General features: G+C 46.3%; 1 protein-coding gene across 1 annotated transcript in view; it reads right to left on the reverse strand.

Annotated features, from left to right (window-relative positions):
• The window catches only part of LOC143295287 (coiled-coil domain-containing protein 25-like), a 28,814-nt gene extending 8,085 nt beyond the window's left edge, over positions 1 to 20,729 (reverse strand). Inside the window, exons 1-5 of the mRNA XM_076606907.1 lie at positions 20,696 to 20,729; positions 8,347 to 8,386; positions 7,636 to 7,687; positions 6,906 to 6,981; positions 6,135 to 6,238 (exon numbers count right to left, since the gene is read on the reverse strand). Coding sequence (XP_076463022.1) covers positions 6,135 to 6,238; positions 6,906 to 6,981; positions 7,636 to 7,687; positions 8,347 to 8,386; positions 20,696 to 20,717 — 294 coding nt within the window. The 5' untranslated portion in view covers positions 20,718 to 20,729. The remainder of the gene's footprint in view (positions 1 to 6,134; positions 6,239 to 6,905; positions 6,982 to 7,635; positions 7,688 to 8,346; positions 8,387 to 20,695) is intronic.
• Between the last annotated feature and the right edge of the window lie 1,410 nt (positions 20,730 to 22,139).

Genomic DNA, 22,139 nt, shown 5'->3' on the forward strand with positions numbered 1-22,139 from the left:
GTCACTGGATCGCCTCTCAAGGGGTCAACAAATGATGCTTTCGAAAGAGCATTCCGTCTTCATTTTTGACAGATCATCGGCATATGATATAGAACGGCCCATCAGCTTTTCTTTTTTTTCCCCCAGAAAACATACACGTCGTTTTTGATGTGAAGCTGAAAACAGATTTCCGTGCCCAGACGGAAGAGTTGCACCCATACGATCTGACACTAATCGCATCTGGCCTTCCCCGCGGTGTAGATTTTGTGATTGGTGTCGCCTACCCGTAAAGTTACTTTTTTGTTCTTCACTTCTGTTTTCATGGTCTTATCTTGCCAGGCCCAGTTCCACTTATTTTTCAATCCTTTATTGATCTCTGCTTTGTGATTTTTCGACAAAATCAGGTATCTTTGCATGTCGTGAAGCCCACGAGCGAAAGTTATGAAATCGCGACCAAATACAGATAAGCTGAATGATGACAGAGGAGCAACAGAACACTTATTCTCAATTGGTTCGCTTATCCAAACATGGGGCATTTTAGCAAACGCTGTGGGTCTGTCTTGTCGATCGGTCGGACAACATTCGTGCAACCTCTTGTAGAATCTCAAAAATGGCCTCTGGAGCCACTTTTTGGTCGGAAATCCGACTATAGTCGGAAAAATCTCATGCCTGATTGTGCGCTGCGATGGCCTGTTGTGCAACTACCGCAGAGGCGATGCCTCTTGAACCATCATCCCTTAAGCGAGAGACATCCCTCAAGTAGAATTCATTGAAGGTAGCAGGGTTTATCCAGTAAGCAGCATCCATGATGTCTTGTAGCCGTGCTGAGTGGGCAAAGGCAAGGGAAGAGGACCCAGCTCTGACTTCGTGAACTCTGGCTGAGGGGGCATCAAGTTCCAACCCTGTGTCTGCATATGCGCCATTAACCGCACTGACTATCCATTGAGACAGAGATGTCTTGCTAATGTCGCAAGAGTAATCCAGGTTCCAACTGATGAAGAGGCGTCGTTTGGACAACTGGAAGGGACGTGACCTTTTAAGGTAGACACGAAGGGCCCTGATGGGGCAGAGGAATCTGTCTTCATCGTTGGGGGGCCAGTATGGAAGAGAGTGGTTTGATGAAAAGTATAGGAGAGAGTGTGCCGAGAGTTTGATTTTTGGCAAGAAATTCAGGGAGGATTCTGAGTGAGACAAATCCATCTGGCTTGAAGGCTATGTCTTGTGTGATGCCGCTAAGGGCGTGTGCTTCACTACATCGTCTACCTGAGGCAAGAGAAATGAGGGAGAGTGTTTTCATGGAGAGGAGTTTGAAGGAAGCTAAAGCCAAGGGTTCGTTGGGAGCCTTGCGGAGGTATTGTAGAACCAGGAAAAGGTCCCAGGAAGGAGTCCTACAGGATCTCTGCCCTGTACAAGTGCCCTGAGCAGAGGGTCATCTGAGAAAGAGAGCCTGCCTAGCTGCCAAAAGGTGGAGCTGATAGCAGCGTAATGGACGTACACTGCAGAGGCAGTGAGGCCTCTGGTGGAGGCAAGGAAAGCAAGAAAGTTTGCAAGATCCATGTTTGACAGGTGCATGGGACTGACTGAGTGGGATGTGCACCAGGAAAGGCAGCGGTTCCAGTGCTCTGAGTAAACACCTTGAGTGCAGTTACATGCAGACAAGTTCAGCTGTTTGGTCAGAGGCACCTAGTGTTGACAGAGATTCCCGCACAGTAGCCGGGCGTGTAGGTTGAGTATGCCTGGGTTCCCATGAGGGATGCCTGCGCGGGGCTGGACTAAAGACTGTCTGCCTATGTGGAGGCGGAGTGGGGAAACGTGAGAGAGATGAAGCAGGTTGGGGAACCATGGCTGAGCTGGCCACTGTGGTGCAATGAGAATCATGGCAGCATGTTCTAGCCTTGCTTTTCTGAGAACTTTTCCCATGATGGGGAGTGAAGGGAAGGCGTACCCCAAAAGGTTTGACCAACTGATTGACAGTGCATCCACAGCCCAGGCTTGAGGGTCCAGGACTGGGGAGATGTATGCTGGTATGCGGAAGTTGAATCTCGTGGCGAAGAGATCCACATGTGGTTTGTGCCAATGGTTCCAGACCGTTTGGAGTGTTGACTGTGACAGGGTCCATTCTGTTTGGAGGACAGTGTGGGGTCTGCTGAGGTAGTCTGCAAGAATGTTCAGCTTGCCCGGGACATGTCGTGCTGTTAGATGTATGTTGTGTTCTTGGCACCAGAGGAGGACTGTCTCCGCACGCAGAGACAGCTGGTGTGAGTGTGCCCGCCCTGCTTGTTGAAGTAGCATGCTACCGTCATGCTGTCTGTGCACAGAATGACTGACCTGTTTGAGGCATGAGGAAGAGCTGGAGAGCTAGAAAAACTGCCTCCAGTTCCAGCCTGTTGATGTGCCATGACTGCTGTAGTGGTGTCCAGGTCCCCAACACTGTGTGATTCTCCATGTGGGTGCCCCAGCCTGTATTGGAGGCATCTGTGTACAGTTCTGTGTCCGGGGTTGGATTGACAATTGGAACCCCCTCCCTGAGCCATTGCATGATCATCCAGCGCTGTGTCGACTCTGCGAACCAAGTGGCCAGAGGTATTTGGCTGTCCCAAGCCTGTGAAGACTGGGACCACCTGACCCTGAACTGTCGCTGGAATGGACATTTGTGTAGTCTTCCTTGGGGGAATAGTGGAGCTGGGGATTCCATGAAACCTAGCAGAGAGGCAAGTTCCCTGGCAGAGACCAAAGTTGCCTGTGATAGACAAAATGGGAGGCTGTGGAGTCTGGAGGCGAGGCATGGCCGGGCGTTTGGTCATTGTGACTGTGTCAATTGCCATGCCGAGGAATTTGAACTGTTGAGTTGGTTCCAGTTCCGACTTTTCCGTGTTCATGAGAAACCCTAGTGAATGGCATTGTTGCAAGACAAGGCTGAGGTGTTCTTGGCAGAGGGCCTTGCTCTCTGCCAGGATCAACCAGTCGCCTAGGTAGACCCTCAGATATATGCCCTTGCTCCTGAGAGCTAAGCATAGCTCCCTGACCACCCAGGTGAAAACCCATGGGGCTGGCGCAAGGCCGAATGAAAGGGCTCTGAACTGGAAGGACTTGCCTTCCCAGGAGAAGCGGAGCCACTTGTGGTCCCTGGGGTGAATCAGGACATGGAAGTAGGTGTCTGTGAGATCTATGGAGACTGCCCAGTCTCCTTGCCTGATGGAGTCCCTGATTGACGCTGGAGTTTTCATGCGGAAGGGCTTTGTACTGAAGGTACTTGTTTAGAGGGGAAAGGTCTAGAACCGGCCTCCATCCACCAGATGCCTTGGGGACCACAAAGATGTGGCCGAAGAAGCCTGGGGAGAGGAGAGAGGCTTCCTCTATGGCCTGTTCATGTAGAAGAGAAAGAATTTCCTCCTGCAGGGCTGAGCAGGCTACCCTGTCCTGTGGAGGAGGGAAGAGAGGAGGAGAAAGAGTGAGAAGTGCCTTGGAGGAGAGCCAAGGCAGGCAGAACCCCAACCTTATCACCCGAAGTACCCACTCGCATGCGGGGAGAGACGACCATACTGGTATGTGCCTGGGTAGGCTGCCTGCCAGCTGATGGTGTGCGAGTGGTGGGTGAAGAGTGGGGGTGAGTCATTGGAGGTGGGCTAGTTTGGTGTTGGTTGTTGGCCTGTGTTGTGGCCGAGATGTGTAAGGCTGTCGCCTGTACACCCTAAATTGCGGTCTGACCTTGGAGGGAGCCGTTGGTTGTGATCGTGGCCTGGTGGTGGTTGCAGTGCTTCGATGGATGTGTGGATGTTGTCGCGGGGTGTACCGCGAGTGTGCGGGAGCGCAGGAAGGGCCTGTGCCTAAGGCAAGGTCCCTACTCAGTTCTGCATGGTGTTTTATGGCCGCAGTGGGGATGCCCTGACCGAAAAGGGATCCTTCAGTGGGGGCCATGACCATGAGGGAAGCCTGTTCTGGGAGAGACCGCACATAAGGGGAGTGGGCTAGGAGAGCATCCCTTCTGGTCATGATAATGTAGGCCTGTGACTGAAGGGTTGAAGAACGGTTAAGATGTCTGGGAATGGAGATGTCAATGCTGGCTGACTGGTCACTGAAAGGTTCTAGGAGGGACATGGTAAGGCCAGCAAGGAAGCTGTCCATGGCTGAAGTGGATTCCATGGATTTCTGAATGGTTTCTTCCAGATCCATGAAAAATTTTTCAGGCAAACACATTGTTCTTTGAGTGCGCTGGTGCTGCAGGAGGAGGCAGAGGTCCTCCTGAGAAATAGGCAAGGGGCCTTGCAGGATAGGGCCTGGGGCTAGGACGAGTTGTTTGGAGGACGGGCGGGTCGCAGACGCAATGAATTTCCCTCGACCCATTGCAGAGAGGAAATTGGGAAGAGAGCCGGTGGCGACGTCCAGGCCGGGTTGGCCATTGACTCTCTCTAGAACACATTGCAGGGCATCAACCACATGGGTGACTGGGTAAGGGCCTGCTGAGGACCACTGTGTGGCGGTTGAATGCCTAACAGTTCCATAGCCAGACTTTTTTGACACATGCCAGTGTTATGAATTGACTGCACCCGGTCAGGCGCACAGGAAGCAAGGAGGTCCGTTGCTTCTGTGATATACAAAGGTTGTGTCTGTTGTGAAGTGGGATTCCCCTCATCGAGGCTGTCCACATCGGAGGCAGTATCATCAATGGGATTGTGCAACTGTGCGCTGTGTGCGTGGTGGGTGTGGCCTCCATGTGTGATGTGTGTGTACCCAATGGCAGAGGAGTGGGGCTGCTGGGAGATGTCTGTAGGAGACGAAGGTGGGGGTGTGTCAGTGGAAGACAGGTCGGCCAAAGGTGTGGTACCTGTGAGAGGGGTGGGGTCAGTGAGAGGAGAGGGTGTAGCACCAGGAAGGAGGGTGGTGCAGATTTGTCTGAGCACAGACAGTATGAGATGCTGATTGTCAGTTGGGGCTTGTGTCTGAGCCATCACTGGCTGGGTAACAGCAGAGTCTAGCGGTGTGGCAGAGGGAACTGCCACCGCTGAGGTTGGAGGAACCTTGCATGCACCCACAGTGTGGGCGAGGGGCAGTGGCAGTGCAAGGGAGGTAACCGCAGCGCTCACTGGTATGAGTGCCGAAGTGGAGGTTGCCTCCCTTGAATTTGTGACTCGGAGCGTGGGGGAGGGTGCATGCGTGTGAGCGTGCATGTCCCCCAGTGGTTCACCTTCCTCCTTACCTGGGGGGAGGGCTTCCCTGCCCAAAATAGTCGCTGTCGGACGCGAGACGGTTGGGGCATGCTGCGTGATGGGCGTGTGATCTGTGGCCACGGCCGCCGTCATGGATGTATGAGATACAGGGGCGGACCGAGTGTGCGAAGTGGAGGACTTAAGTCCGTGTTGGATTCCTTGAGAGGGAGCACGCTCGTTCGTTGAAGTTGTGGGCATGGAGAAAGGGACAGAGGAGGGCAACTCGTGCACTGCCGACTGGCACGGCCGAGAAAATGCGGAGCGCGTTGAGACTGATCGTGGATCAACTGAATTAAGAGAAACGACACTGCTGACCTGAGTAGCTGCCGGAGGAGGCGTAGGAGGTGGTGGAGGTATGGAGCTGAGCAGAGGGAGTGGAGGCACTTTAGAGGGTGGAGGGTTAGCGTTGTAGACAGAGCCCGAGGTAGAAGGCCCAGAGTATCTGCCGGTTGATTGTGATCGCACCTTGATTTTAGCTTGATCACCCAATCAAGCCAAGTAGTTTTGTGGCCTGTTGTGATTCATCATCGGATGCAAAACGAGGGCCCCAAAGAATCGATAGACAGACAGAAAATATGAAAAAAACTTAGCTGTATACAGAGTATACAGAACACAGGAGCAGGAGTCAAGATGGCTGCCGGAAAAAGAGGGCACTAATCAGGGATGCAAAGGGGAGGTAACCTACTTCGGGAGGTTATCGGCCATAGCTACTTTCATTTTCTCCGCATAGGCGGGTAGTAGTTTGCACAGGACAGGAATCAGACCCCTGCCGGAGTCCGCACTAGTGGGTCACGGTTAAGTATGTGTAGTTAAAAAATCACTGATACACACACACACACACACACACACACATGCATACATGAATGTAAACCAAGATCTGATTGATCATCAAAATCATTCACATTCCGACAAAAAGGAGCATGCACTGAAAAAGTGACGTTGACACACCTCTTTGTCTTTATGGAAGCCAACCTGTCCTACATCCATAGCAGGTGTCTTCTTCAGGTTGTGCCACACTGTGTACACCACATCAACGTTGCTCATCTTGTTACCTTTCAAACACATAACACATCTCATTTCATGCATTTGGTTGCGTTGATACACATATTACCACCAATTAGATCAACACATCTCACTGCCATCATAAATCATTAAGATCCTTGTTAGAATGTTACGCTGTCAAATTGGTTTCACATTTATTTCAAATGTTTTCATTTTTAATTTCTGATTATCATGCCCTTTTCTTTTCCTGTAAGACCTTCCATGTTCTCGCTGTTATTTGATCATGGGTGACAGTTACACTGAACTCACACCTTGAGATATATTGGATAGTGGGAAGTCTTTTGAGCCTTTCAAGCAGAAATCAAGCTAACTCTTTTAATTCCTTTTGAGAACTTATAATATCACTTCATACCGTAATATAACTTCATTCAAATAATGGTTACATCTTCCTCTTCTCTCTTACTCACTCCTTTAACACTATAAATTGGACTGCAATTCATTATAAAATCAACTAGACTTAACAGTGCTAAATGACATAGGTGAAAAAACTTACTTGCTGACTGCTACCTCTTAAAAAACAACATAAATGAATTAATAATGATGATTATCATTACTATTGTTTAAAATAAAAAACAACAACAATAATAACTTATTAACACACACAAAGACAAACAAAAAGAAAAACAGACACACAGGCAAAATCAAAGAGATCATCACCTTGTATGCTATTTGCCTTCACGAGCTGGGCACAGTCATCAATAACAGACTGAGGAATATCATCTATTGTGTCACCCTGTAAAAAGATGAAAGTTAAATTTAAATGTGCATTTTTCATTCTCTTTTATTTTGTTGCTGTTGTTACAATCAATACATGTTAATACATGTATTTCAAATCATTACATCAGAACTAAATAGACAAATAAATCATGGATAAAATATATCTTAAAAAACCAGCCCAAACATAAATCACAAAAAAGAATGAATACATTAAAATGATTGGCATGATCAAGAATGTTTTCCATGAAAAGAACAGATGCAGCATTTTATTTTTTTGTGATTTGGCATCCTAAATCGGGAAATGCAGAAATGGAACCTGCCTTTAACATGGTTCTAGACCTTTATAAATGCCAAACATCACTGTCTTCAGATGAAAAACACTTGAAATCAAAGGCATTTCTCAAAATCTGAGAACTCAATGTTCTTCTCAAAGTTTTTTTGGGTGCAGATTGCTCACTCTTAGTAATCCTGGACAAGTAATCATAAAAAAACATGAAGTTGTTTTTCTCACATTGTAACTGACCAGGAAAAGTGCCAGTTGATTCTATTCCAAACAGACAAAAGTCAAAACCTGATGCAGATATGGGGCTGCATTAAAGTACTGTACCAGTAAATAATAGCACAAATATGAATTTATCATCCTTTGAAAATTTTAAAAAAAAAAACTTACATCATGTAACCTGAGGTAAACATGTGCTGAGGAGACTCTGTCAACATGAAACCTGAAAAGAGATGATGGGAAAGATTAACCACAGTAGCTGAGCATGAGAAAATAATCCCCCCCATACCCCCAACCCTCCCCCCAAAAAACAAACAAGACACTTTCACACATGACACCTACTTCTTTTCTTTTCTTTTTTTTTTTTTTAAAGATAATAATTAACTATTTTTCAAACTTGATTTATTTTCTAACCATTCATCTGCATTAGATACCAATAGTCGAAAGCCTTATGCAAAAATAAACTCTAATGAATTATTTTAACCATTCAGCTGTATCAGATACAGTCAAAAGTCTTCAACACAAATATCAGCTTCTATAAATTTCTTCTTTCTTTCTGGAAATAACCAGATACTGTTTAATAAATCTATGCTGGAAATCACCTTTAACTTCTTGTACTATCATTAGTATCAATTTATATGGAAAAGTTTCCTGTGCATTAAAAAAGAGCTGTTCATACAATAATTTACCTATATGGAAAAGTTTCCTGTGTATTAAAAAGAGCTGTTCATACAATAATTTACCAATGAGTTTATGAACATCAACCTTTTCAGGATATCTTGTGGATACACATACATTCCCATGAAAACTGCAATAACAGACAACATAATCTTTTACAATGTTATTACATGTACTGGTTAGATCAGATATGAATATACTTACCACACATCTTCCGGCCATCCCCAGCGAATCAGCTCCTCATCTGTGTCAACAAAAACCAGACAAACCTTTGATGCAAAAATATACGAATTCAACAAGAGAAGATCATAAAAACAAAGCACTGTTTAGATTCTTGGTCGATTTTGAGGAACAAAAAGTTACATGTTAATTGATGAATGCAAACAGAGAGAGAGAGAGAGAGAGAGAGACAGTGTGTGTGTGTGTGTGACTGTAGTGTAGGGCGGGGTGTGTGTGTGTGCGTGTGTGTGTGTGTGTGAGTGTGCGTGTGCGTGTGTGTGTATGTGTGCGTGTGTATGTGTGTGTGTGTTAAAAGAACCTCATAAATCAATAAACTATATAGACACTCATTCAGTAAATATACCATACACCTGCTTACCAGTTTATCCTGGAACTTTACCGTTACTGACAATCTCACTGTAAAATGGAAAATGATATTTCTATTCAAAACCTGTAAACATGTAAATCAGGAAATAATCACATTTACACCTAATACAAAGCAGTTAAACACAGGTGAATTTCAGCAGCACTGTAACATCACTTCTTTTTGTGGAGTGATGGCCTAGAGGTAACGTATCCGCCTAGGAACCGAGAGAATTTGAGTGCGCTGGTTTGAATCACGGCTCAGCCGCCGATATTTTCTCCCCCTCCACTAGACCTTGAGTGGTGGTCTGGATGCTAGTCATTCAGATGAGATGATAAACCGAGGTCCCGTGTGCAGCATGCACATAGTGCACGTAAAAGAACCCATGGCAACAAAAGGGTTGTTCCTGGCAAAATTCTGTAGAAAAATCCACTTTAATAGGAAAAACAAATAAAACTGCACGCAGGAAAAAATACCAAAAAAAAAAGGATAGTGCTGTAGTGTAGCGACGCACTCTCCCTGGGGAGAGCAGCCTGAATTTCACACAGAGAAATCTGTTGTGATAAAAAGAAATACAAATACAATATCTTTTCACTTTTGTATGCCTTTTCAGTTTTTTACCAGCATCATTAACATTTTTAGGAATCCAGGGTAAGGTACAAATTGTTAATTACTTGTAATTCAATTTGGACATGTATTTTGTTATTCATTTTACTTGCTAGATTAAGATAGCTGACTGCAAATCCCTCCTTATTTTCTCATTTGTAAATGATTGTATATCACAATCGTGTAAACTCTGCCAAAAACGCTGGCGACCAAAGCAAGAAAATGGTGGACCAGTCTGCACAAAAGATATGACTATGGCATGATGATGCTCTAGAAAATGAGGCAACAGAGGCAATAGAGTGCCATGGCTGTAAGAAATGGTGCCATAGCAGCTGGGCTGCATTGACAGCAGCACAGTACAAGTGCTTGAGTGAAGGAGATTTCATGGTGTGGTTGTGTAAAAAAGGTAGGGAACCAGGCAGACATTTGACATCAGTCTTAACAAGAACATGCCCCAATGTGACAGAGTTTACATAAATGACGACAACACACCCAAAGACAGAAGATAAGAAAATCATTAGTAAGTTTGACTTCTCCATGCTGGAGAATCAAGACGTTGAGGAAACATGGTCCACAATCTTGTGACGGAAAGCATGGAGACATTGCAATGATATGGTGTTTCTCTATCACTGACTCAATGTGAACCCAATATAACGTTGAGATGAGTAATTCCCTTCATAACCTCTGTCTCTTGGTCTCTAAGCATGGCAGAATAAATGACCAACTTCATTCAACTTTGTTGCACCATCATCGGCATCATCTATTTGTATGCTACATAACAGATCTATGACGTAAACAACAACATTTCAGACATGGAAACTACAGTCTAAACCAAAGCAAATAGAAATACAACACTTCTGGATGACAAGGGAAGTGGCTTAAAGTGTAAAAAACAGAAACACAAATTGTACAAGACATGACTATATGAAACACTTATAACAACAAAATGGACAGAGAAAGTATAGATTAGTATACATGAACAAGAAAATGAGAAGCAAATGTGGTGGTGGTGTGTCCATCGAGATCGATGATGACCATCGTTGTCATCCAGCGGGGGGATGGGGGGAGGGTGGTGGTGGGGTGGGGGGGGGGAGGATGCTCATGAGTCTATCTGTGAATGCGCAGATGGCTGAATAGTCCAATCTGCACACGAAATGTTCGCTGACAGTTGGGGCAGACAAAGACAGGCATACCATTGTCAGAGAGCTTGTTTGCCCGTGACTTTCTGGCCTGCCTCTTCTGAACAGCTGCAGCAGTCCTGTTGGCCTCGCACAACCTGGCGCCTTTGTGCACAGCAGCGCGCCATTTGTCACAGTCCACTGCAGATTCCTCCCAGGAGGAGGGTTGGTATCAAACGCTTTCAGAGAGACTTTCAGAGTATCTCTGAAGCGCTTCTTCTGACCTCCGTGTGATCTCTTCCCTTGTTGCAGCTCGCCATAGAAGAGCCTTTTGGGCAGCCGACGGTCAGGCATGTGCGCCACGTGTCCAGCCCAGCGAAGCTGGGACTGCATCAGGATGGTGAAGATGCTGGGAAGGGTGGCTTTTGCGAGCACCTCTGTGTCTGGGGTCCTGTCTTGCCACTTGATGTTCAGTAGCTTCCTGAGGCATGTTGTGTGGAAGTGGTTCAGCTTCTTGGCATGTCGTTGGTACACTGTCCAAGTTTCGCAGGCGCACAGTGGTGGTGTGTCCATCGAGATCGATGATGACCATCGTTGTCATCCAGATGGGGGATGGGGGATGGGGGGAGGGTGGTGGTGGGGTGGGGGGAAGGATGCTCATGAATCTATCTGTGAGTGCGCAGATGGCTGAATAGTCCAATCTGCGCACGAATGTTCGCTGACAGTTGGGGCAGACAAAGACAGGCATATCATTGTCAGGGAGCTTGTTTGCCCCGTGACTTTCTGGCCTGCCTCTTCTCAACAGCTGCAGCAGTCCTGTTGGCCTCGCACAACCTGGCGCCTTTGTGCACAGCAGCGCGCCCCATTTTGTCACGTGTCCACTGCAGATTCCTCCCAGGAGTCAGCGGTTGATATCAAACGCTTTCAGAGAGACTTTCAGAGTATCTCTGAAGCGCTTCTTCTGACCTCCGTGTGATCTCTTCCCTTGTTGCAGCTCGCCATAGAAGAGCCCTTTTGGGCAGCCGATGGTCTGGCATGCGCGCCACGTGTCCAGCCCAGCGAAGCTGGGACTGCATCAGGATGGTGAAGATGCTGGGACAGGGTGGCTTTTGCGAGCACCTCAGTGTCAGGGGTCTTGTCTTGCCACTTGATGTTCAGTAGCTTCCTGAGGCATGTTGTGTGGAAGTGGTTTCAGCTTTCTTGGCATGTCGTTGGTACACTGTCCAAGTTTCGCAGGCGTACAGTAAGTGTGGGGAGAACTACTGCTCTGTAGACCTTTAGCTTGGTCTCAAGACTAATGCCTCTCTCTGTTCCAGACATTTGCATTGAGTCTACCAAAAAGCTGCGCTTGCTCTTGCAATCCTGACGTTCACTTCATCGTCGATTGTCACATTTCGTGACAGTGTGCTGCCAAGGTATGGTGAACCGCTCCACCGCACTGAGTCTCTGACCGTTGACTGTGATGTTGGGCTCAACGGAGGGGTTTCCCTGGGGCTGGCTGATGGAGAACTTCAGTTTTCCTCGTGCTGATGGTAAGGCCGAAGTTCCTGCTGAGCAGTGCAAACTTGTTGACGCTGAGTTGCATGTCAGCTTCAGATCCAGCGTTGAGGGCACAATCATCAGCAAACAAAAAGTCTCTGATGATGTCTGTCATGACCTTCGTTTTTGCTTTGAAGCCTTCTGAGGTTTAAACAGCTTGCCATCTGTTCGGTAATTTAGGCCGATTCCAACATCGCCATCTCTGAAGGCATCAGTAAGCATTGCAGAGAACATGAGGCTGAACAACGTTGGAGCCAGGACGCAGCCTTGCTTGACACCATTTGTGACAGCAAAAGGAGCAAGATGTTTCACCCATTGTCCTGGACCTCGAGCCTGCATGCCTTCATGGAAATTGGCTGAACCAAGGAAATAAATTTCCGAGGGCCATCCGTACTTGGCCATGATCTTCCACAGTCCCTCTCTACTCACGGTGTCGGAAGGCCTTAGTGAGGTCGACATAGGAGGGAGAACAGATCAGCATTTTGCTCCTGACATTTCTCTTGCAGCTGCCTTGCAGCAAACACCATGGTCAGTGGTTCCGCGCTCTTTCGGAATCCACATTGGCTCTCAGGCAAATAACCTTGGTCAAGGTGTGCTGTGAGGCGGTTAAGTAGGATCCTGGCAAGTATCTTGCCTGCGATGGAGAGCAAGGAAAAGCCCCCGATGGTTATCACAGGCTGCAGGTTCCCCCTTATCGCGCTGTACATGTGAATGATAGATGCATCTTTGAAATCCTGGGGGATCGTCTCTTCTTTCCACATGAGTGAGTACAGCCTGATGAAGCTTCTCAGTCAGCACAGTGCCTCCATCCTTGTAGACCTCTGCTGGTATGGCAGTCTGAGCCAGGTGCTTTGCCACTGGATAGCAGACGGATTGCATTCTGGGTCTCGAGAAGTGTTGGCGGATCGTCCAGTGCTTCATGGGTGGGGACTTGTGGGAGACGGTCTATGGCTTCATTCATTTATGGAGAAGGCGATTTAAGACACTGTGTTGAAGTGCTCAGCCCATCGTTCGAGAATGTTCTCCTTCTCGGTGATCAAGGTATTCCCATCTGCACTGAGGAGGGGGATGATCCTGAGGATGTGGGGCCGTAGACTCTTTTAAAGGCATCATAAGAACCTCTTCATATCGTGCCTGTCAGCATATCCCTGGATCTCATCAGCTTTGTCCTCAGCCACTTATCCTGCATCTGCGTAACTTTTGCTGAACAGTCCTGCGGATGTCATTGTATGCATCCTTTTTTGATGTGGACTTTGGGTTGCTCAGGTGGTGCTTGATGCAGACGGCGTTTCTCATCCAGAAGCTGCTTGATTTCATCACAGTTTTCATCAAACCCGTCTTTGTGCTTTCTGGTCATGGGTCCCAGGGTCTCTGAAGCTGTACTATTAGATCAGCTCACGCAGGGTCTCCAGTCAGACTCCACATTCTGGTTGTCCAGAGAGGCGGATTCCAGACGATCTTCCAGCAGCTCCACAAATGACTGTTTGATGGTGATGCTTTTCAGCTTAGCGATGTTGAGCCGTTTTGGAGCCTTCTGGCCTTGGGGGCGTCTTCTTGGGTTGGATTCGAATATTCAGCTTCGAGACCTACAAGGCGATGGTCTGTCCAACACTCGGCGCCCGCACATGGTCTTTGTTACACGTACATCTTGCCTATCCCTTTTCCTGACGATGACATAATCGATGAGATGCCAATGCTCTTTGAGCGAGGGTGAATCCATGACGTCCTGTTACGGTAGGGAGGCAGAAAACCTGTGTTGGTTATCAGCAGTTCGTGCTCTGCACAGGTCTGAAGCAAAAGCAATCCCGTTTGGGTTGCAGTGGCCCACACCGTGCTTTCCAATCACTCCATCCCAGAGATGTAGTCAGAGCCAACTCTAGCATGGAAGTCCCCAAGAATGATGAGCTTGTCTGCTTTAGGGATGGCAGCAATGACAGAGTGAAGGTCCTCGTAGAAACTTCGCCTTCACTTCATCCGGGTTGGTCATGGTTGGGGCGTAGGCACTGACAATGGTGAGGTGCTTCTGGCCAGATGCCAGTGGGAGTTTCATGGTCATAATAGCCTATCGTTGACTCCCTTTGGGATTCCAGCTAGCTTGCTGACAAGTGCTGTTTTTACTGCAAAACCAACGCCAGCCTCGCGTCGCTCTTCGCTTCCTCGTCCACTCCAGAAGAAGGTGTAACCAGATCCCCGTTCACAGAGCTCGCCTTCGCTGCAAGCCGAGTCTCACTCAAGGCTGCGATGTCGATGTTGTATCTGGCGAGTTCGGATGCAACTAGTGCTGTTCTCCTTTGGGGTCTGTCCGCGTTATCTCTGTCAGGAGAGTCCTTATGTTCCAAGCACCAATGGTGAGAGGCACGATCCTTGTTTTATTCTTTTCTTTCTCTTTGTTTCGACGCTGATGTAGGGTCCCCGCCAGCCGCGGTATGCTGGCCAGGTGATAAGGAGGCAGGCAATTTTTAGGGCACCTTTTCTAGCCCCTTCCTCACTGCCAGGGAGGTGAGCAGTGCATTCCTAAAGAGGCTGCTCAGACGCTCAGCGGCTGCCGAGCTCCATCGCTGCTCCTGTCGACGAAGAACGACCCTATGGCCTGAGCCGCCTGCGTGCAGGTCCTGCGGCTTGCGAACTGCCAGTGTACCCACACCTGTCGTTTCGTCGCTCGCCTGTCGCCACAGGACTTGGGGGTGAAGAAATGATGAAGGATGAAAGGTCATTTTTGGATGACCTGATGACTTGCGCGATGAGTTTGTTTAAAGTGAAGAGGAGTTGCGCAACGTCGACCTCACTCTCTCGTCCGGGTCCACCAATTTCCAGTGGCAAGACTAAGTCGAGACGACCTGGTTGATGAGCACGGATGCAGTGGATGGACCAAGATATCCTTTCGGTGTCTCATCTTGCTCTCTGCACTCCACAGTGCGTTGCTGTAACCGCCTTCCTCTCCGTTTGAACCGATAGGTTTCTTCCGCAGATCTGCCGGATCCAGACTTCGCAATACATGGGTAGACACACCCCGGGACCAACTGCGTGTGGCATGCACACAGCACAGTGGAGCTAGATGGCCGTCGGTGGCTCTCCTCAGCCGACGCCCTTTTATGGATCTCCATAAGGGTGTCTAGCCACCCGCCTCACCAGTCCCAGAAGGAGCGGTTGGAAGTGCCAGTTTAGTCGTCGGCAACCCGACCCTGAACAGGTTGTGTACTGGATTACAGGTTACCAGTAGCAGATCTAATGACCTGACCTGACCTGGCGCACAGTAGTGTGGGGAGAACTACTGCTCTTGTAGACCTTTAGCTTGGTCTCAAGACTAATGCCTCTTCTGTTCCAGACATTTGCATTGAGTACTACGAAAAGTTGCGCTTGCTCTTGCAATCCTGACGTTCACCTTCATCGTCGATGGTCCGCATTTCGTGACAGTGTGCTGCCAAGGTATGTGAACCGCTCACACCGCAATGAGTCTCTGACCGTTGACTGTGATGTTGGGCTCAACGTAGGGTTTCCCTGGGGCTGGTTGATGGAGAACTTCAGTTTTCCTCGTGCTGATGGTAAGGCCGAAGTTCCTGTTGGCAGTGGCAAACTTGTCAACGCTGAGTTGCATGTCAGCTTCAGATTCCAGCGTTGAGGGCACAATCAATCAGCAAACAAAAAGTCTCTGATGATGTCTGTCATGACCTTTGTTATTGCTTGAAGCCTTCTGAGGTTAAACAGCTTGCCATCTGTTCGGTTACTTTAGGCCCCATTTCCAACATCGCCATCTCTGAAGGCATCAGTAAGCATTGCAGAGAACATGAGGCTGAACAGCGTTGGAGCCAGGACACAGCCTTGCTTGACACCATTTGTGACAGCAAAAGGAGCAGATGTTTCACCATTGTCCTGGACTCGAGCCTGCATGCTTCATGGAATTGGATGACCAAGGAAATAAATTTCCGAGGGCATCCGTACTTGGCCATGATCTTCCACAGTCCCTCTCTACTCACGGTGTCGAAGGCCTTAGTGAGGTCGACATAGGTGGAGAACAGATCAGCATTTTGCTCCTGACATTTCTTTTGCAGCTGCCTTGCAGCAAACACCATGTCGGTGGTTCCACACTCTTTCCGGAATCCACATTGGCTCTCAGGCAAATTGACCTTGGTCAGGTGTGCTGTGAGGCGGTTTAGTAGGATCCTGGCAAGTATCTTGCCTGCGATGGAGAGCAAGGAAATGCCCCAAATGGTTATTCACAGGCTTGCCGGTTCCCCTTTCACTTGTACAAGTGAATGATAGATGCACTCTTTGAAATCCTGGGGGATCGTCTCTTCTTTCCACATGAGTGAGTACAGCTGATGGAGCTTCTCAGTCAGCACAGTGCCTCCATCCTTGTAGACCTCTGCTGGTATGGAGTCTGAGCCAGGTGCTTTGGCCACTGATAGCAGACGGATTGCTTTCTGGGTCTCAAGAGGTGTTGGCGGATCGTCCAGTGCTTCGTTGATGGGGACTTGTGGGAGACGGTCTATGGCTTCATCATTTATGGAGGAAGGGCGATTTAAGACACTGTTGAAGTGCTCAGCCCAGCGTTCGAGAATTTTCTCCCTTCTCGGTGATCAAGGTATTCCCATCTGCACTGAGGAGGGGGGATGATCCTGAGGATTGTGGGCCCGTAGACTTCTTTAAGGCATCATAGAACCTCTTCATATCGTGCCTGTCAGCATATCCCTGGTCTCATCAGCTTTGTCACTCAGCCACTTATCCTGCATCTGGCATAACTTTTGCTGAACAGTCCTGCGGATGGCATCGTACGCATCCTTTTTTGATGTGGACTTTGGGTTGCTCAGGTAGGCTTGATGCAGACGGGCGTTTCCTCATCCAGAAGCTGCTTGATTCATCATAGTTTTCATCAAACCAGTCCTTTGTGCTTTCTGGTCATGGGTCCCAGGGTCCTCTGAAGCTGTACTATAGATCAGCTCACGCAGGGTCCTCCTGTCAGACTCCACATTCTGGTTGTCCAGAGAGGTGGATTCCAGACGATCTTCCAGCAGCTCCACAAAGGACTGTTTGATGGTGTGTTTTTCAGCTTAGCGATGTTGAGCCGTTTTGGAGCCTTCTGGCCTTGGGGGCGTCTCTTTGGCTGGATTCGAATATTCAGCTTTGAGACTACAAGGCGATGTCTGTCCAACACTCGGCGCCGCACATGGTCTTTGTTACACGTACATCTTGCCTATCCCTTTTCCTGACGATGACATAATCGATGAGATGCCAATGCTTTGAGCGAGGGTGCATCCATGACGTCCTGTTACGGGTAGGGAGGCAGAAAACTGTGTTGGTTATCAGCAGTTCGTGCTCTGCACAGGTCTGAAGCAAAAGCAATCCATTTGGGTTGCAGTGGCCCACACCATGCTTTCCAATAACTCCATCCCAGGAGATTGTAGTCAGAGCCAACTCTAGCACTGAAGTCCCCAAGATATGATGAGCTTGTCTGCTTTAGGGATAGCAGCAATGACAGAGTGAAGGTCCACGTAGAACCTTCGCTTTGACTTCATCCGGGTTGGGTCATGGTTGGGGCGTAGGCACTGACAATGGTGAGGTGCTTCTGGCCAGATGCCAGTGGGAGTTTCATGGTCATAAGCCTATCATTGACTCCCTTTGGGATTCCAGCTAATGTAACGAACTGATAAAAGAGGCAAAGAAGGCCTATGAGAAATACATTGCAAAGAACTGCAAGACGAATCCAAATTACTTCTGGAAATATGTCCAAGAAAAAACAAAATGCAATACAGGCATTAGTGTACTACAGTAAGTTATTTGTGGTTTATCCATATCTGATAAACAGAAAAAGCTGAGACCTTGGATAAGTTCTTTGCTTGTGTCTTCACCAATGAAGATACTTCCAACCTACCACTGCTGGCAGAGTGCTCTATGTGTAATGGTGTGTCAGTTTCTGATATAAGGATTACTCCCCTAATTGTTCAAAAAAAGGCTGAGGAAACGTGATGCCTCAAAAGCTCAGGACCAGAAAAAATAACATCAAGGGTATTAAAAGAGCTAGCAAGAGATTTGTCATACCCACCTGACATTACTGTACAATAGGTCATGAGAATCTGGAGTTGTTCCCAAAGACTGGAAAAAAAGCTGATGTTACTGCTAGTTTTAAGAAAGGGTCTAGGTCTGAGCCAGGAAACTATTGACCAGTCAGTCTAACTTGCAAGATGCCATTATTCACATGTGGATCCCATGCAAATAATATGTATGTTAAGTGCCAACATGGCTTTAGAAGCAAAAGATCTTCTGTCACACAGCTGTAGGAGGTGATGGAGGAAAACTACGAAGTTACTTGACAAAGGTGATCTAGCAGAATCTGTAGATATAATCAATCTAGATTTTCGCAAAGCTTTCGTCAGTGTACCACATGAAAGACTGTTAAGGAAACTAGAAGCTTATAGTATAGTTGGTAGCTAACAACACAAATGGACAAGAAATTTTTTGACAGAAAGAACTCTGCTGTGGGCTTATATGGGGGAGACTGGGACCACACAGTCGAGTGTCATCCACTTCAAGGATGCGTCTGGGTGTGCTGCTCTAATTACCTGACCAACACAGCAAGTGTCTGTATCTCTCAGGCCTGGTTAACACCAGGATATTATGACAGGAAGCGTAGAGTACAGCTTTGTCATGCAGTCCCAAACCAAAATGGACCTCCATAGCAACATCGTCATATCATCGTCCTCCTCTCCTCCTTCATCGTCATCAATATAAACACAATAGTCTCAAAGTCTGTGGCCTTTCATGCCCTGCTCTCATGGTGACCTCAGTTTCGATACCCCTCCACTTCCATGCTTGGGGGTGAGTCCTGTCAATGTCGTCAGTATCGGCAGTTTTCATGGGGGGGCTGCTGTTTGAGGGGCGTGGTGGCGGTCTCCACTCTGGGAAGGACGCTCACTCAGTCCTGGCTCCACGACTAAGCCATTATTGTTCTTAGTAGGGGGCTTAGTAGGTGGTGTCCTAAGTACGGTAAAACAGAACAGGCACCACTGAACCACCACCAAAGTGACTCAGGAAGCAGTGCAGGGTCTCCTCTGGTGTGTGGCCTCCTGGCGACCTAACATCAATGGTTCCCTGTGGACTGCTGACGCTGGAACTGCAACGGACAAACCCGGGTGTGGCCGTGTATGGGGGAATCTAAATGAGCGGCGTGGGAGTAATGCCACTGAAACAGTGCAGATGATGGGCAGCAAAAAAAAAAGAAAAAAAAGAAAGAACTCAAAAAGTCATAGTTCGTGATGAGTACTCCGCGGAAGCTGACCTTTGAAGTGGAATCCTGCAGGAAATTATTCTAGGACAAATACTTATTATATCAAAAAAATGACCTTCCAAGACTCTGAGACTGTGTAGAATCATCTTGTAAAAGTTTTGCTGTTGATACCAAAATATAAAATAAGACACACAACAGTAACATCTTGCAACAAGATCTGGACAAACTCCAGGCTTGGACACAGAAATGTAATCTGCATAAATATTTCAGTGTTGACAAATGTAAAGTGATGCATGTTGGCAGAAGAAATCCGAACAAAACATAAACTATCAAACCAAATAATGCTACAAACACAGTAAAATCATGTGTAAATGAAAAAGATCTATGGAGTCACTTCTGATAGAAATTTTTCATTTGACCTGCACAATCAGAACTGCATGAATAAAAGCAAACCAAATAACTGGAATAATCAAAATCTTGATATGATATTTAAATAAACTATACAAAGCTCTAGTGTGACCTTACTTGTAGTATGGAAGCACTGTTGGTACCCCAATCTGAAGCAACAATCTATTGCAATTGAGAGGGTGCAGAGAAGAGCCACAAAGTTTGTTCGTGAATATAGGAATATGACTTATATAGTTATAATGATAGTTTATTTAAAATCATTTTCCTTTAAGGGTTGCGGGAAATGTGGTGATCTCACTGAGACAATATATATATATATTTATATATATGTGTTATATATATGTGTTTAACAAATCTCTCTCTCTTCTCTCTCTCACTCTATATATATACTTATATATATATGTGTGTGTATATATATACTTTTTCAACAGTCATGTTGATGTATCTTGGGATCAGTTCTTTTTTGCACCTCAGTACAGTTCCGCAACAAATACAGATGAATTTGTTTTGGTAAAATGTTCAAATCAATACAAGAAAGTTTTACTTCAGCAATAGTTACTAATGTATGGAATGAACTGCCACTTTTTCTAAAACAATTACTATCTACTAACTCATTCAGAATCAACTTGACAATTCTATAAAAATTCTCAACAATTTCAGAACATCTGACAAATAAACAAACTGGAAAATGAAACACTGAACTTTGACCACCATTCTATATTAATAATCTGTTATCAAAAAATGATGGGACTATTGAAAAGTTTCATACAATCATAGCTTGCCTTGTCCCTATCCTGCTATTAATAGAAGACAAAGTAATCTTACCATAATTCAACCAAAAATATAACCATATCACTCTATTCAATGGGACTGGTCAATAAAAACTGCTTAGCATTATCGAACTAATTTGGTTTTTGTTGTTGTGTTTTTTTTCTTTTGTCTTCTTTTTTTATCATGTTAATAACATGCCAGTGTCATCAAAACATGTGTTTCATATAAGTTCATCCCCGCAAGTGAGGTGATCACAATTTTTACAGCTGTTAAATCAGCAAAAATAAATAAACAGCTTGTACTTACTTTCATACTTGTCAAGACCCATGAAAATGGTGTAGGGGGGGAGACACCACTGAAAAAGATAACATCCAAACAGAATTTATGTATATGTGTTGCAAATTGCATACGTACTTTACTGAACTGAAAGTGAAATACTAAATGCTGACAACCACAGGCTGACACAAGACTCTGATCTGTAAACTTGTTATCGCTACAGTCTGCCGACATACATGGAATGATAAGATATAGTTTCACAGTACTAGGTTACAAGACTCTGATCTGTAAACTCAGTTATCACTACAGTCTGCCGCCGTACATGGTAATGATATAGATATAGTTTCACAGTACTGAGGTTACAAGACTCTGATCTGTAAACTTAGTAAGTTAGTTATCACTACAGTCTGCCGACGTACATGGTAATGATATAAATATAGTTTCACGGTACTAAGGTTTGACAACACTGCAATGGTCTGCTGTCAAGTTTTCCTTTGCCACTGATTTTTGTTTCAACACACACACACACACAATGAGAGAATGAAGTGACACACATGCTCGACACTTCATATCTAAAAGTAATATCTACTAGGGTGCCCTGGGCACCACTTGCTCCAGCTTGCTGGTGGGACAAGGCCTAACAGCTGTGGTGCATCTCTGCATACAGCTGTATACCACAAATTAGCACCCCGCCCACCCACCCCCCTCCATTCTTCCACAAACCTCTCTGCTCTCTTCGTCCTGATACCCAATGCGGTGCGCAGCTTCTCCAAATGTCAGTAACTGCCAAAATTGACAGCTAGACATCACCGGAAGAAGAAGATCTTAACGTAAATTAACACAGTGACAGTGCCATTTTACCACTTTCCAATTTGAAAATCCCATTTGTCAAAAGTTGTAAACAGTACAACACACACCAGTCGGATACATCATAAATGTCCAAAGGTAGTGGGGGAAACAAAATGTCAACTTACCAATACTTGTGAAGTAGAAAACCATTGTCGGTAACGTTTCGTACCCCTTGCTGATGTTGAAAAACTCTGATCACGTTGGCTTCTTCCAGGGGAAAGGGAAAATTCTGTTTCGTGTATTTTTGTGGCAAAAGAGTTTTTTAGGGAGTAGTTTATTAATCAAAAATCGCGTCGGAATATTTTGTCGGAACAGTACTGACACAATTAAATCGAAGTGATCAATAGTTTTTTTTTATTTTAAAAGCATGAGTCACTTTTACATCACAATACATCTATACCTTTCGTTTTCTTACTTGTCTCTTTGTTACAGTCTACTCAATGTTTACTCCCACGGAAGGAAGAAGATGGCCTCCTTTGGCAGTCAACAGTGCTCTGGAGGATTTGCATGCTGTAATAGGTTTGCAATATTCATGCTTTGTCGCCTATTTTTCGCTTGTTACAGGCAGAGGTGACAACTTAATGTTAAGCAAATATGGAGGGAACCAAGGCATTGTTATCTCGCC

The sequence above is a fragment of the Babylonia areolata genome, chromosome 20 (genome assembly GCF_041734735.1).
Source record: "Babylonia areolata isolate BAREFJ2019XMU chromosome 20, ASM4173473v1, whole genome shotgun sequence".
NCBI classification, from domain to species: domain Eukaryota; kingdom Metazoa; phylum Mollusca; class Gastropoda; order Neogastropoda; family Buccinidae; genus Babylonia; species Babylonia areolata.